Genomic DNA, 17624 nt, shown 5'->3' on the forward strand with positions numbered 1-17624 from the left:
CAGCTAAGAAGACAAGCCCCAAACATAGGCGACCACCAGGCTTTTATAAGGGCAGCAGCTTACTGGTTGGTCCACCGCAGTGAGGAAAAAGAGCCAATCAGATGCCGCGGAGGTCGGGATAGGCCAGATCCAATGAGTTACTTCAGCCAATCCTACGGGACTGGCACATCACAGTTATAGAAATAAGTACACAAAAGTACCCGGTACACCGCAGAAAGTAACACCCCCACCCATTATGAAGAAACGTAAGTTTGTTAAAACAAGTTAACTTCACACACGGGGCAGTGCATCTGCAATAACATTTTGTGAACCTCTCTTGTGTCTGATTTCAATGTTGTACTCCTGGAGAATTAGAACCCAGCGCATGAGCCTCTGATTGTGAGTATACATGCGCGATAAAATAAACGAATGGATTATGGTCAGCATATACAGTAACCAGGAAGGGACTGGAACCAACATATACTTCAAAATGCTGAAGAGCTAACAGGAGGGCTAGGTCCTCCTGTTCAATAGTGGAGTATTTCACCTGATGCTTGTCGAACTTGCGCGAAAAGTAGCAAATCGAATGGTCCAATGCATCCTGGTCCTCCTGCAGCAATACAGCACCAGCTCCTACACAACTAGCGTCCACTTCCGGCTTAAAAGGACGCTTAAAATCAGGGGCAGAGAGCACAGGAGCTTCACATAGTAGTAAATGGACTAAATGGTAAATGATAAATGGACTGCATTTATATAGCGCTTTTATCCAAAGCGCTTTACAATTGATGCAGTAGTCTTTATACTCTCAAAAGAATGTTGACTCAAGAGCTATATCGGACATAATGTGGCCTTAAAAGGGTAAACCATCCTTCAATACATGTAAAGTGTCTTATTGAGAGCAACCAATTCCAAATTGAGAACGATTACCAGCTCATTGCAATACAGAGCCGCAAAGCTGGAACAAAAACCTGCAAACACAGTGGGTCCCCAGGACCAGGGCTAAGAAACACTGATCTAAAACAGGAAGCAACATGTTTTAAAACTGCTCTGCACTGCACTGTGGTTAATGGTTTATAACTTGCTTCATACCCTCCTGAGACCCTGTGTTCACATGCAAGGACATTAAATTAAGGGCTTCCTTGAGCTCTACACAGTATTTAGTTTTACTTATGACTGTTGTACTCAAATAAGTACTCCATCGCATTTAACATATTGTGAGTAAACATACAAATTATAAGAAACTGCATCTAGTTTGGAGGCTGAAATCTGTTTATTTATAATTAGTTGTTTGTTATTTATTTATTGTTTGTTATTATTTGTTATTTGGTCTGGCAAGCAAATTTGACACTTTTTAGTGTTATTCACAAACCAGCACTTTATTAATCTCACGCTGCCGTTTCCCCAACGCTCCCTTCCCAACACAGGTGTGCTCCTTACATAGCACTGTCCCCAACCAGCCCCTAAATCCCAAAGCCAAAATAGGATTACCCTTTATGAGAAGTTCCTCTCTCAGTTTATCTTGCATATGCATCGCATCTCCCCAAACCTTATCAGTATCAGGATGGCATTTCTATTCTTGGGTTGACTTTGGATTTAAATGCGACTGAGCCTTGGATGGTAGGCTGAATTAAAAAAAAAAAAAGCAAGTGCTTCTTTTGTTTTATCTGTCATCAGCCTCTCTTTCAGTGAGTCTAGGCCTTCTCTGATTTTATGTTTGAACTTGTATTGGTTGCAAAAAAACAAGAACAAAAAAAACAAAAACAGGCAAACCTGGGAAAACCTTTTATTACTTTTAATTCAAGACAATAAACAAAATAACCGTCTCATTGCAATACATGAGAAATAGATATACAACACTCAAGGACTTGCAAAGAAGAAGTGTAAAGAAGAATATTAAAGGATAGGCTTAGCTATGGATATTTACACAGGGTTCATACAGACTAAATCAGACACGACAGATTCAAAGTACAATTTTTAGATTCAGAGGGGATTCAAAATGTTTTCAAGTAACATTTTAACAGCATCCAGGACTAAAGGTACTTACTTTGTCATTAATGCCATGTCAGGCTGAGTTCACCAAATTCAAATAATGTGTGTGTTAGAATTGTTTCAGTGTTTTTCTGACCATATTTATCGACCTTTTTGCACTTTGCAGATTTGACTTTTTCACCCTGTTTGTGGCTCTTCACTACTGCACCAGATTGTATGAGACAGATACTGTGCTTCAGTTTGGGACCGTTTTGTAATGTAGCATAACGCGTTATGTAGCATGCTGTACACTCTCATAATGCCTGTAGCGTGGTGTGATTTGGGCTATATCTGTGGCATCTTAATGCTGTTGGAGATTCCTGACCTCGGCGTACTCACTCTCCTCCGTTCCCTTTCCGTTACCCTCCGTCAGGGAGCTCATAACATCCACGTAAATGTCCTCCTGGCCTCCTGCTGAGTTCTCCTCCTGGCGCTGCTCCTCCTGCTCCTCCTCTGCAGCAGGGTTCCCGGGCGGCTGCTGCAGTTCCTGCTGTGCCCTCTTAGTGGGCCTGGAGGGGCAGATGTTCCCGTAGGTGGCCTCCTCCGTGGGCTCAGGGTTGACGAAGGCCTGTGGGCTCAGATTCGGCCGAGACTCCTCCTCCTTCTCGCCCCTCGCCTCGGCCCACTCCCTCTCTGTGCCCAGCTCATCTTGGCCCTCCTTCCTCATCTCCTCCTCTGCCTCCTCACCTTCTTCCTCTCCTCCTTCTCTCTCTTCCCTGGATTTGTGTTGGATCATGGCGTAGTCGGACGTCCGTTTGGAAGTGCCCCGAATGATGCCCGTTCCGTGTTCCCCACCCGTGCCGGGAAGATTGGAGAAATCCACGGTGGCATAGTGCAGGGCGCCCTCGTCCCCCTTTTCCACCGCACCCGCGCCCGACAGCATGGTCTTGTTGACGTAGATCGATTCCTCATCTTGAGCGGCCGCCTGACCCAAAGAGGTTGAAAGAAAGTGTGTGAATTTGTGAAAGGTCAACATTAGGATAAATCCATCTGAATGAACCTAAGGATTTGAAAACACATAAAATGGTGCAACAAAATGAAGTTAAATTTTAGGTTAGAACAATTGAGGATTTTTCAGTGTACTTTCAATTTTCTGCTGATTAGTTTTCAAGTTTTCAAGTAAAATACACAATGAAAGCATTCGCCCATGTGATTGTACGCTTCTGTCCGTGAGGCATTTCCCTGAAGATTCTGCTGGCATATGCATCTGTTTACAAATTTTGCCAGCATCCAAAGCGTTTTATTTCATTTAATATTTCAAATACATATGCATTTGATGTAGTTCAGGTTAAAGTGAGGCACCAGATTCAGAAGACAACGTGAAAACTTTAACTTGTCTATTATGAGACATAGAATGAAATGCATTGGGTAAGGAAATGATAGGGCAGCTACAGTATCCTGGCATGAGAGGAGGACAGTAACATTATCAAACCGCGATCTGTCAGAGCTCTTGAGAACTATACTTGTCCTCTTTCTTAAAAAAGTTTAAGGCACAGAGACAGCTGCAGTGACTGTGCCACTAGTTCCCCCTCCTGACTGGATTATCAGAAGAATAAACGCAGATGAGTTTGAAAATAAACACACACACACACACACTCAAAACCAAAAAATGTCTATGCAACTAAAGTTCATTCTCTCTCAATTGACAGTCAGTTATATAAGGGAACAGTAGTTACTGGGACCAAACAATTAAACGTTATATAACAAACATTACAGAACATCTGTACATACATTACAAATGTACTCATGTGATATTGTATCAAATTCCTTTTGGAATATATAAGCATAAGCTCTTCAAATCACTATGTAGCTTTGTAGCTTACCCCAAGAAATGTGTTAGGTGTAACTTTCTTCCTGCAAAAACCCATGGCTATCCCTTAAGATGTGTCAGTGGTTTACAGATGATCAGCTCTAGCTGTTTGTGTTTTTTTGGATGCCAACTATCAGGACCAGTGCCTTGTTTATTTAATGTTTTTGTAATTATTCTAGTACTTGTAGTACCCTCATCTGAACGTCCACTAATTCTGATTAGTAGACATTGCATTCCATATACTTGAATATGCTTTCAGACATGGAAAGAAAGATCTCTGGCAAACATATTAAAAAAGTAACTGTATAGGCATGTGTGTGTGTGTAGGTGTGTGTGTGTGTGTGTTTGTCTCAGACTCACCCCATCTGTCAGTATGAGCCCTTCGCTGTCCTTCATTCTACTTCCAGAGCGCTGGCTGTGTCTCTTCTTCCTGGGAATAGCACACAGATTCTGCTGATGCACACCCGACTTTCATTATAATCACTGCAGAGATCAGTGTAACATTTAGTCCTGTTTTTCTACTTTCTGTATATTGGAAATTGAATTCCACCATCACGGGGGGCAATACTTTAGCAAAGTAGCACACCAACAAATCAAAACCAAACAGGAATGGTTTGTAGCCTCCCTCCTTAAAATTATGGAGAAGGAATGGCGAAAAACCAAAGAAGTACTGCAGCCAGAAAGCATCCACCAATCTCTATTGATGTTGTTCTGCTGGTTGTTACCAACACACTCTGTGATTGGTGGAGCTCATCTGTTTTCTTTTAGGAGTAATGAGACGAAACTGTCAGCTTACCTCTCAAAAATTATCTCTTTTTCAGATAATATTACCAACACATCATTCACAACCACGCCCCCCTTCCCCGCAAATCACAAGTCAATATCCTTTTGCAGTTTTCTTCCAATCTAAGATCGTCAGTTTCATTGAATCAGAAATCTTTTTTGATTCCACCCGAGGATTAAAGGGGAACATTACCCAAAAATATAATTTTTATGGTATGTTGGAGTTAAAATGTTAAAGTTTATGTATGTGTGTTTTTAACAGTATTAACATAACTGATCAGTAATGTATCGATATTGTCCATAGTTTATAATGGCTGATTTGCTTCGTAGTGGGTGGGAGGGGTTAAAGGTTCTCTCTCTACTCTCTCTCTCTCTTTCTAGCAGTAAATCTAACCCTGTTGACCTTATTTAGGAGAACAGTGGATATAAAACAAATGATGATTTGCTAAGCATAAGCTACACACCATGTGATGTGATACAAACGTTATAAATGCTGAGAGGGACCGCCCCACTGTGGGACTTCTGAACACACACCTTGCTGTGTGAACTGCCTCCCTTTGTGCAGAATACAGAATACTGATTGTTTACAGTTGCCACTTTTTCATTGGAGTCATGGTACATGGATTTGTTCAGTGATAACTTGGTTTGAAAAAGTGTCAGTTATAACACTTTTTATTATTCAGGATGTGGATATCCATTCTCCAGAAAATACATCTCAATTTCTGAGATCTGCCACAGTACCTCTGCATGTCATAGAAACACATTAAGTTGACGAGACGTGTTTCAGACGCGAGACAGGGCAATTCACACATCTATATGAGCACAGTTAAAAAATGATGACCCCAGCAGTAGGGTTGAGTAATATCACACAATAACATGGAACCAGGGTGAAGTTTCCCTTCATACTGACTGTCCAGGCCCCAGTTTCTCTTACTTTAGAATGTGCTGCATTATGAGGCATATCATCATCATGGCACCAGCACCGGCAGCTGCACCAATCAGCAGTGAAGAAATGCCGAAACCTGAACAAAGGACAGTTTTATTTTTTATTTTATTTTTATTTTATTTTGTCCAAAGAAACACACTTTGGACAAAATAAAATATATAGGCACTTATTTACCCAATCACACCGGAGAAAGCGGCTGCAAAATTTACAGCATTGATTCTTTCAGTTCTCTCCAAAATAATGTATACATTAATCCTTCAGTACACATTCACTAATGAATTAACTAATTTATGAGTTACTGAATTCATTTAACCATTTAACCATGTATGGATTTGAGCAAAGCTACTGTGTGGCACAGAGAAAATTTGTTTGTGTTCTGAAACATGCCGTTCAAAACAAAATTAATTTTGAGTGGGATACGAAATAAACCCCTGCCCACCAATACAAAGATCTAAAAATAATGTCACCTGGGAGAAAAACATAGAACTGAATTTAACTGTATGGTTTACAGTATCATCAATGCTACTTTTAGAATCTCTTAAATAATTGCATTGAAAAGGGCACCTCTGTATATTAGTGCATGATGTATAAATATGTTAAAGAGGAGAAATGTGTGCTCATTTACTCGAGTGTTGCTGTGGAGACGGGAGGTGGAGCTGGAGGCTGGCGGAGCCGAGACTGTTGGTGCTGACGCAGAGGAGAGTGGGCGTGTCTCCCTCTGATTGGAGTATGGTGAGGGAGCTCCTCAGGCCTGTGTTCCCCAGCTGCTCCTCTCTGATGACTCTCTCAGTAGAGTTAATGACCCGCAGTCCAGACACATGCCACTCCATGCTGGGAGAGGGATTCCCACGGCTCTCACAGGAGCAGCTGATCTCTGCTGCAGTTCTGCTGCAGCTCCCAGAGCCAGAGATCTGAAGCATGTCTGAACACAGGATCCACAGTTACAAACAGCACAGCTGCACACATATAACAATAATATGATTTATACAATTATATAATCGATGCACTGAACATACATATCACGTTTAGTTGGACATTTGCTGAGTTGTCCTTGCCATGTTCATTCTGTGCTTCACAGTAGTACTGTTCACTGCCACTGGACTCAGTCACATTGAAGGTGAGATTTTGTCCAGTTCCTACAGTGTTCATCTCTGTCCCATTCACTTTATACCAGGTGTAGTTCTGCACTGCTGGGTTGGCATTACTGCTGCAGGTCAGAGTCACAGAGCTGCCCTCTAACACTGAACCAGAGGGACTGACTGACACTGAGGTGTTCTTAGGAGGATCTAAGAGATATAAAAATACAAATCTTATTTTCTTAGTTTGTGAGGAGTTATACACAATCTGATGATGTGTAACGGTTGCGTGCTTTAAAATAGGGGTGTCCAATCTTATCTGAAAAGGTCCGTTTCTATCCCAGCATTACAACACCTGATTTAATTATTTAACTAATCAAGGCCTTAAATCAGGTGTATTAGTGCTGGGATAAAACAGAAACCTGCACCCACACCAGAATTTTTCAGAAAGGATTGTGCTCCCCTGCTATAATGGATGAGCACAACATCAGGTAATTTACATTTGCTTGTTTATGTTTTTTTTTTATTTTATCATTGCATTTATTGTCATTATTCAATTATGGTGATAATTCTGCACAGCATACTGACCATGAAAAAAGCTCAAATCAATTATTATTATTATTATTATTATTATTCATCAATGATTTGAAAAAGCTAAGAATAATACTTTCAAATCCAACTCTCTTACACAGAACACTGAGAGTCAGATTGGCCTCAGATGTCTTCTGAGTGTCTCCTTGTTTCAGTGTGTAAAGTGCCCTGCAGGTGATCTTCTGCCCATGGTGGAGGTGGGAAGCAGTGAATGTCAGATCTGAAGACAGTGATTTGGTTTGATCCTCATTCTCTTGCAGTTGATTCACACTGTCACTCAGCCTGGGGGTCCATGTCAGATTTGGGGGGAATTCGGGACAGGGGGCTGCAGCAGAGCAGCTCAAACTCACGGAGGCCCCCTCCATCACCTCCACCCTCTCTGGGGTTAACTTGGGTTTGAGTGGATAGTCTAGGAGACATGGAGAGATGAGGACGGGTTACAGTCTGTCTCAGGATTAGAGAGACACAGCATTCAGAGCACACACTAATCACCACATCAACAGTGTCTAACTAACGAACAGCATTTACATGTGAAATCTAAAGGCAAGTCATTTTCATTCTTTATTTTACATCCAACGTGTATTTCTCATAGAGGACAGTATTTCTATCTCTCGTACCTAATTTTAAAAGCATAGAATCCCGGCATCAATACAATGGCACACAGTGAAAAAGGCATAACAGCAAATGCAGTACCTTGTGCATTAATTGTGACACCTTTAGAAAAAGTGAACTTGAATCCATTTGAGCCTTCCACTCTGAAGAAATAATCATTACTGGAAGATGTAGTGAAGTGATCCAGGATTGTGGTGCAATTCTTCTCCTCCAGTATCCCAATTAATCTTCCTTTAATTTCATTCTGTTTAGTTGCTGTCCCAGTTCTGCTGGAATCAAACACGGTTCTACCGTCGGGGTCATTTTTTCTCCACAGTCCTTTAGCCGCAGCTTTCAGATGGTTCTTATGATTAGATTTTATATCAAATCTGCAGGGAATCAGCACACAGGATCCACTCAGAGCTTCTATACTCTGAGGCATCCAGACTTCAGACTTTCCTGCCAGGGCACCTACAACACACACAACGTATCTCAGTAAATACAGGAGCTACATGGGGATTTGGGTCAGCTTTATACACACACAACAGCAGCTTTACAGACCTCACGAGACTTTGCTGTGTGAATGTTTTATTCATATTTAATACAATAAACGTTTTACTGACTGAAAGCTGCAATTATAATGAATATAAAGCACATTCATTCTCCACAAATTTATATATAAAAATCATGTTTTATACTATAATAATCTACAGTAATCCCTTTGGATCGCTGTACATCTTTCCAGTATAGAGTTAGACCCCACCCTTTTAATGACCCACCTTGCAGCAGGCAGCCAATGAGGATCAACCTCTCTGCTTCAATCATGACTCTGAGGAGCAGAGGAATTGAAGTTAGAAAACAGCACTGACACCCTTTTATTTTTTTTATTAATCATTTGTATGTATTATAGGCTGCCCTACAGACTGCCATGAACCACACATCTTGCCATAAACATAATTCTTTAATACGCCTTGATGCTCAAAACAGAACATAATTGATGGACAAAAGACTGCAGAAAAGTTTAGAATGCATATTTCAATTAAACCATTACATTTGTTCAGGAATTGGTTCCCTTCTTCTGTTGCCTGTAGTCCAGCACTGCCTGGCCCAATATATCCTAGAAATCAATGAAAACACATGAAATAGGCTGTTATGTGTTGTGACTGAGTGTCCTGGCAGAGCCAAAGAAAGGAACTCATGAGCTCAAGAAATGAAGACAACACGGCCACAGTCATTCAGCCCTTACACACTGGACATGTCAGCACTCCACTGAGTGTCTACGACTTTCTCAAAACACACAAGAAGTTCACTGTATGAAAATGCACAAACAGACAGACGGTTTGTGCAAAACCCCTATTCAGTCCTTTTATCAACCAGCAGCAGTGGGGCTCACTGATTGGACTGATAATCCTGTTAATCCTGTGTAATTGCCTTTTAATCTTGTAAATAAAATGCAATTACATGCAATTTTGGAAAGCTATTTGAACACGCTGCCCATGAATTAAATATATTTTGTGCATGTAAGGAAGGCCTGCAATAACCTAACTAGCACAACTACACATTATTTACAAAATGAATGGACAGCAGCAAATGCTTTCTTTATTTGCCGGCATGCAGTTGGTCTTTCTGTCGTACCTGATTTTCTGTGGCAGTGAAAATCAGTTCAGTGAAAACTCCAATGCAACATGTGAGACACTGGAGTTCGATCTTCAGTATTCCAGGGCACTGTATTGTGGGTAAGTATGCAGTCCATTAGTACTGTCAACATTCCGTACACAGGAATGCATGAATATACCGACATGATTGCCTACATAGCACACAAGATTGTTTAGACAATAAGCGTACTGTGTTTCCGTGCTGACGGGAGAACAGGCTCATACACTAGAGTGGCGGTATAACCGCTGTGCTAGTTCAGCGCTGTGGTCAGCGCGACATCCTCTTCTGCCAGATCCCTGGGTTTGAGGTCTGTCAGATGTGTCATTAGACTTTGTGTCGCTTTTTTCTTTATTTTGCACAATAAGACAACAAGCTGCTCGACATAAATACAATGAAATAAATGGTTAAATCATTCAAACAGAACAAGTTGAGGAGAAGGGATTTAGGGTAGGGGGAATGGGGTGCAGGGAAATCTTAATTTCTCTTTTTTCCTTTTTCTTATTTATTCTCAGTTTCTGTGGTGAAATTCACACAACCACACAACCACTGTGTGGTTGGTTATTTTGGAGGATTTGACCAGAGGTACTATGCTTACATCCTGTTGGGTGATCAGGCTGAATGTACTCATGTTCTCCTGATGTAAAGGTGCAGTCATGATGAAGGTACTGTAGAAATTCAGAACGGGAACAGAGCAGCAGCCAAAATCACTGGCCGTGATAAGATGTAATCTTTAAAAATTAGTTGCATGAAAGATGAAACCATGAACAACCTGTTCAATCAAACCCATGAAATCTCTTTTTACAGCTGCTCCCTTATGGCTGAAGCACCAGACCTCATCGGTCTAGAGTGCACTTCCTGTGTGGCTCATTTCCTGAAGCTATTTGTAAGTGTGACTTGGTAACAACACTTCGGCCCTGCCTAACAGTTACTATTAGGAATGGCGTTTTATCCTTTATATAGTACAAAGCATCAAACGATATTGAATTTATCAACAGATTATACTGTATGTGTATATGCTGTATGTGCATATATTGGCAAGACATGTATTAAGAAATAATTGTGTATTATTTCATTGTTGACTAGAATCTGTGAGCAAGCGCAAAGTCCTTGCAACTCCATTTCATATGGCTGTAATGTTTTAATTGGTCATTTATATCTAAGGACCGAGGACTTTTTCATTAATGAAAAAGCTTTCCCTACATGTCCATGAAAGTACAGGCTTGATTTAATCTAATTTGTTTTATTGGGATGGCAGGTATGCCATCCCGCCAAGTTACGCCTTGGCGGGGGCATGCCCCATACCTATACAGCACCGAGAGTTTGGTACTTTTCAGGGTTCCCCACAGAAATAACCACAACAGCCACAGACACTCAGCCCTTAAAAACATTAAATTCTGTACATTCTGACCCCATTTCAACAGACAGATTTCATAAACAACTTCACATGTCCACACAATAAAGCCCCAAATGAAGGGGATTTTGCGTTTTCTCCTTCTTCTTCTCGTTCTTCTTCTTCTTTTATTTCTTCTTCTTCTTCTTCTTCTTCTCCTCATTCTTATTTTTCCTGCCACCTATCCTACTAACAACATGTCTCCCCATTGGACATTTTACCGACATCAGCCAAATTCACATCCTCACGACCCAATCAAAAGCTCGTATACACACGCAAAATATACTGAAACATTTCCAGCTTTAACAGCTACTCTGCTTGTGGCCTAGTGGGTAAGGTTACAGTCTTGGAAACATGGGGTTGTAGGTTCAAGCCCAGCTAAGGACATGTTTCTTTAACCTGCTTTTACCCTCACTAATAATTGTCTACTACTTCTCAATTATTGCTTTTGCTACCCGCCGCTCACTGCATTATGACGTACCGTCTGCACGTTCAGTTATTAACCGGCTACAATATTGCAAAGCCATATGGATTCAACGGGAGCTCTTCTGTGCTCACTGGCCTGTGTTCTTCTTTAAAACCACGGACAGGTTTGCTAATGACATTTCACGCATTGCATAGCTATGTCATAGTGCTGCACTAACAAAGTCACAGACTGGTTGAAGGATTGAATCCCGCCTCGCCCTCAGGCAGATAATTTCCTCTTTTACACTAACGTTTTCTTACACTTTTATATTTTCTTTACCAAAACTCACTCACGGCCACCCATATGCATTTCATGATGGCAAATGTATTCATTTTATTAAAAAGTTACACCAATTCACCACTGTGCCATTTCTACTAACTATATTTCTTCACTTGGCTACCGTACAAAACCTTCTTATCAGCAAACGCCACGTTTCTACATTCATGTTACCTCGCCCTGTTCTCTATCTAGCCACATACAAACAATTACTACGTATGTACGTTCTGCAACTCCCCATTAAAACATTACATTTAAAATCATGACTCACTCATAAGTATAACTACTAGTACTGAACATGAGGAAAGCACATCAGTGCAATAGATTTCACATGTTACTTAACCCTCCACTTTATCAGTTAATGTTTTACACCGACTATTATATATACCATTCCATAAGGAAACTAAGCTCACTCATGGTCACTTTATTTACTCCGCACTATAGTCTGTGATCATGTCAACCTTCACCTACATGCCCATTCTGCTAAAAACATATTGTTTCAACTACGCAATTTCATCATTTCGTCCTAATTTCTCTCACACTGTTGTTATTTTCTCATGTGCAAAGCCTGCTGGGACATATGCGTCTGCTCCTATTCTCCACTATCAAGTTTTCACTACACTAAAAGTGCATGTCCACGAAATAACAGACAACAGAGCAGGACAGCAGGGTACACAAGTTGCGACCTAGGCAGCTCTAATTCTACGGGCTTGCTGATTCTTTTCTCAATCAAGGGTCGTTGGATGGCCGTCAAATCCGTGAGTACATACACTGGCCATATTTCACCTGCGTTTCTGTTGCGTTTACCCTTACGCCACCGCACCCTTTGTCACTGCCACTGTTTTACATATATAGGAAACCGAAGCTGCTAAACAGTACACGCTCATCAGACTGTACAAATTCACACAAGGATAGCCATAATCCACAATCATTTCTTACAGGGTCACTTGGCATTTCTCACTTTCATAATAAAACGCTTTGCAAAAAGAAATGATATCTCATAAAAAACACGTTTTCAACGTACAAAAAGTGACTTGAAAGAATTGAGGAAATATTGGGTAGCATTGCTTTGGAATACATCTTATTTAATTTCGGTGAGGCAAGATAGTCTATATTGTTTGTAGTACCGTAACTTGGCGTCATTTTGATATCAATACTTTTAATGGCAGGCCTGGACTGGTCTTGTATGTATGAGTAACTTGGCATTTTTGTACGTTGAAAACATGTTTTTATGAGATGAAATATTACTCTCACAATGATACGGTTTTGATTTTGATTTTTGCTCAATCTGGATAAGACTGCAATACAGGTAACTACCATGATGATGATAGAAACGCTTCAGTAAAAGAGGGATACACAGTGCATTGAAAGCAAGTGCTTCTGCACAGGTTGGAAACACCTATCTACTCAAGAGTCAGCGTCCCATCTAGGAATTGAACCCGTGACCTTGAGGTGCGAGCCCATTTCCAAAAGCGACACTCTAGGCTACGGGTTCCCTTTCGCTGGGGGAAGTGCAGAGACAGGAAGTGACCCGCATCTGTGGTGTTCCTTCCTGTCTGCATGAGGCTGGGAGGAGAGCGATATCTTGAGCCGACGTCCAGAGCTCCTGGGGAGCTCCAGATCTCCGGGGTCACTTCACTGCAGGGGTGCTTCTGCACAGGTTGCGGGTGGATCCAGATGTAATATAAACATTTAAATATCCCAGCGTGTTCCCACTTCTCCCCCAGGATTCCCTTTTTGGGGAGCACTTGTTTTCGGCGGGGTGTTACAGTGACTAAGGCTGCTGAACATGCTGACGTTTCCACCAGGAACAACGGTTTAGGTGATGTTGTCAAAAGAACCTGAGGGTAACCAGGGGCAACCGCGGTTGAAGGAGTATACCCCTCGACCGCGATGTAGTGCAATGGTCGGAGACGCGAGGCGAGAACAGACGAGCATGAGCTGACTACGAATAACGATGTAGGACGTGAGCAGGCAGTTTCTTTTGGCAGTTCCCTGTAACACATTTATAAGTATGGCGCTGACTGCGTTTTTCTTTTAATGCAGTGTGGTCTCAAATGTGTGAACTGCAGTTTAGCACTGAATATTTTACTGTGTGAATGGAAAAAGTAGCCTAATCATTTTAATTCTGGATTCTTTGAAAGATCAATAGTTTTCATCAGTGGTTTTGTGACAGTTTTGTTCATTTTGTATCAGTTTTTTTATTTCATATAACAGCATACTGTATAATTTTGAATAAAAAAAAATTTCTTCAAGAAATGTCATCTAGTCTGGCTTCCTGTTTTGTTATTAACTGAATAACAGAAGCATACTCGAAAGAAGCCTGTTCTCGCCAGAAGTGAGACGATGTTCTGCAGTGTTGTGAGGCCTTGTGGATGCATTATTAAGGTATCATTATGATATTCATGATTTACAGAAAGACTGCATTTCCCATACACCCTTAGCGTGGATAAACTTTCAAAAAAGTTTAAATTGGAGGCACTAGTATTCTTGGCTAATATAATATTAAATGTGTGTGTTATATATTAATATATTAAACTTTTTTTGTACAGTTACTGTCTTGGTCAGATTTCCTATCTCAAAGACTCTAAGTGTGGTTTAGCATTTCGGTCATTCGAGAGATTAAAGTGAAAGTTTACTTTTTTACTTTTTTAATGATATTTTTATAACGTATTTACAGTTTCTGATGTCCTGTGTGCTTGAAAATGGCCTGCCAAAAGTAAGAGAATATATTTAAGTGGCTATAAGAATATATTTTTGTTTCCAGAGGTACCTTTATTTATTTATTTATTTATTTATTGTAGGCAATATTCTTCATTGCACACAAAATCTGTCTCAGCCAATTGATAACATACCCTAAAATTGAAATAATATATTTTTTGAAACCACAGAAAGTAAACTATCCCTTTAATCTCTTGAATGATAAAAAAGCTAAACCACACAACAGTCACGGTTTTTTAACTCAGAAAGCAAAGAAGAGTGAGCTAAAATTCATCCACAGTGATGTGAAAGACTGATATCTAATTATAGGAAGCATTTGGTTGCAGTTATTGCTGCTAAGCGTGATGCAACCAGTTATTACGTTTAAAGGGGCAATTACTTGTACGCATGGGTGATATAAGTGTTTGTTAAGTTTCTTTATTAAATAAAAATGCGATAATTTAAAACATGTGTTTTGTGTTTACTCAGGCTCGCGTTGTCTAATATTACATTTCGTCTAAAGATCTGGAACCATTCAGTGTGATAAATGCACAATACTAGAGGAAACCAGGAAGGGGAAAAATACTTTATCACAGCACTTGAGGTTTGTCGATCCTCAAGCCGGCTAGCTAGCAGACTTCCTTCACACAACATACACTGGTGCAGATATAAGGAGAGCTAGGCTTTTTCCACATTTTACTTTTTTTTTACCCAGAAAGCAAGCCATTTACATTTAGCAGATATCTCTTATGTGGAGTGACTCACAAGCATAACATTTGTACGTGCAACGTATCCCTTTTCCGGTTCGAATACATCACTCAACAAGTCAGCGCCCCCCACCTGGGGTCTGAAGCTACCCATGACCTTGAGCGCCAGCAAGCCCGTTTTTTCCCAAAAGCGGCCACGCTACGGGTTCCCTTTCGCAGGGAGGGAGGAAGCGAGCCGTACCTGTGGTGTTCCTGTCTGCGCGGTGGCCCGCGGGGAGGTCTGATATCTCCAGCTGACTGTCTCCGCAGTGAGCTCCAGATCTTTGGGTCACTTCAGCTCATCACCGCAAAAATGTAAACTGTGAGTGGAGATGTTCCCCCACCCTGCAGGCGTCACCGCCCTGCCCCAAACCCCCCCCCCCCCCCCTCCTTCCTCCCCTCTATCAGCTTCGTGATTTTAAATAGATTAAATTCAAGTACAGTATAAGTAGAAACATTGTGCTGGCCTTGAAACAGAAGTTGAGTAGATCTAAGGAAGTAAGTAAACCACCCACCCCACCCCCTTGATATTTCTAGTGTGGCTTTTAAGTGGCTTTTACCCTTAAAGCACACACAGACACACAAACACACACATGCACACATATGACCACACACACACGACACACACACACCAGCACACACATTAACACACACACACATACATACACACCACACACATATACCACACACTCACCACATACACACACCACCACCATTAACACACACACACACACATATAAACACACATGCACACACATTAACACACACATACATACACACACATACACACACATTAACAGGCAAACAGTGACTAGTACACATGCATCTATACACAGATATACACAACCACATGCACATGGGCACACACAAATGCACAAGTACACAAACAAACATGGCACATGAATCACACAGCAGTTAAGGCTACATGGACACGCTGCATACACACATGCATCTTACAAACAAACACACTAAAACAAAATTGCATTTACACCCCTTCATCTCCAACTTAGTTTGGACAATTTATTTTCAAACGATAAACAGTTGACTATAACTTTGTTTGAGGAAACACTTTTATTGCATGAAGTGTAACCTAATAAAGGGGTGAAGATTTACATGAACTTTACTCACGAACCTCTCTTTTATATTTATATATAATTCCACAAACAGTGCAATCCATTAGTATTTGGACAGTCACATAATTTTTGTTGTTTTGGCCCAGTATTCCGCACATTAATAATAATGATAATACATTTATTTTATATAGCGCTTTTCATGGACTCAAAGACGTTTTACAACACAGGGAATACAAGCATAATTATCAAAAAAAAAAATACAAAGGTACAATAAAAACACATAATACAGAAAATGCAATGAGTGGAGTCGACATGTATGTTGAAGTCGCCCAGTAGCAGTAGATGGGAAGACAGGGAACAGGCAGATGAGAGTAGTTTCAGTTAATTCAGACAGGAAAATTTGATTTGGTTTAGGGGGGCGATAGATGAGAACAACAATGACACTGTGTAATTTAAATGCAATGTATTCAAAAGATGTAACAGAAACTGGGAGGGAAACTTCAGATGGTGTGAATTTTACATTAAAGATGATTGCAAGGCCGCCACCCCTACCAGAGGGGCGGGGTTTGCAAAAGTAGCTAAAACCTGGGGGTGTGGCTCGGTTTAATGAGAAAAAGACGCCTGCCTGCTGCCAGGTCTCACACAAAAAAAGAAAGTCCAGTTTATTGTCAATAATAAGTTCATGGAGCAGCGGGAATTTGTTGTTAATGGAGTTAATGTTCAGCAGAGCAAAGTTGGCATGGCAATTGACTGTTTGGCTACTGGAGGGGCTGTGGGGAATGAACGCAAAACAGAATAATCCGCGAGGCGGGTGCTGATTCCTTGTGTCGTTGCAGAGCGATCAATAGTCCATATGGATGGGATAGATTGTGCTGATGTTGTAGTGGCAGCGTGGATGTTGCAACGACGCCCCCGTTGTAGGTATCGGGTGTGAAGAATGCCATGCTTTCTGCACCGGAGGAAGGTGAGTGAGGCAACAGTGTAGCGAGAATTGAGAGTGAGCAGTTGTGATGGGCAGCAAGCACCTGCCTTGCCTGTGGCTTGTAGTTTTGACTGAATGCGTATGGCCCAACCCACCCCCCACCCCACCCCCATCCTTGTGTGAAAATGTAGACATTGTAGTCCTGCGTTTTGAGTTACACCATATGCAAGGAGTTCTCCATCACCATGCCACCCTAGGTCCCTACAATACTGCACACATAATCACATTTCTGGATACACTACATAATGCAGTTGTACAGGACAAACCAGAGCAGCCCAGGTTTGTTGTCATCTGGGATAATGTTAGTTTCCTGGTTCACCAACCACAATAACTTCACAGTTGTATACTTGCCCCCTTACTCCCCATTTCTCAATCTGATTGAGGAATTATTTTCGGCTTGGCGTTGGAAAGTGTATGACCGCCAACCACATGCCCACCTGCCTCTTCTGCAAGCAATGGAAGAGGCACGCGGAGACATTGAGGTGGGGTCAATCCATGGTTGGATATGGCGCACAAGGCGATATTTTCCCC

General features: G+C 41.2%; 1 protein-coding gene across 3 annotated transcripts in view; it reads right to left on the bottom strand.

Annotated features, from left to right (window-relative positions):
- Window positions 1–1746: 1746 nt before the first annotated feature.
- Window positions 1747–17624, bottom strand: part of LOC135236951 (sialoadhesin-like) — a 24878-nt gene continuing 9000 nt past the window's right edge. For 2 of the 3 annotated variants that reach the window (XM_064303592.1, XM_064303602.1), the window contains exons 5-9: window positions 6563–6832; window positions 6172–6468; window positions 5535–5622; window positions 4178–4247; window positions 1747–2932 (exon numbers count right to left, since the gene is read on the bottom strand). In XM_064303592.1, coding sequence (XP_064159662.1) covers window positions 2309–2932; window positions 4178–4247; window positions 5535–5622; window positions 6172–6468; window positions 6563–6832 — 1349 coding nt within the window. In that variant the 3' untranslated portion in view covers window positions 1747–2308. Of the gene's footprint in view, window positions 2933–4177; window positions 4248–5534; window positions 5623–6171; window positions 6469–6562; window positions 6833–7310; window positions 7623–7906; window positions 8276–8583; window positions 8634–8855; window positions 9169–17624 lie in introns of those variants that run through there. The other variant, XM_064303610.1, reaches the window with a different exon arrangement.

The sequence above is a fragment of the Anguilla rostrata genome, chromosome 1 (assembly GCF_018555375.3).
Source record: "Anguilla rostrata isolate EN2019 chromosome 1, ASM1855537v3, whole genome shotgun sequence".
NCBI classification, from domain to species: domain Eukaryota; kingdom Metazoa; phylum Chordata; class Actinopteri; order Anguilliformes; family Anguillidae; genus Anguilla; species Anguilla rostrata.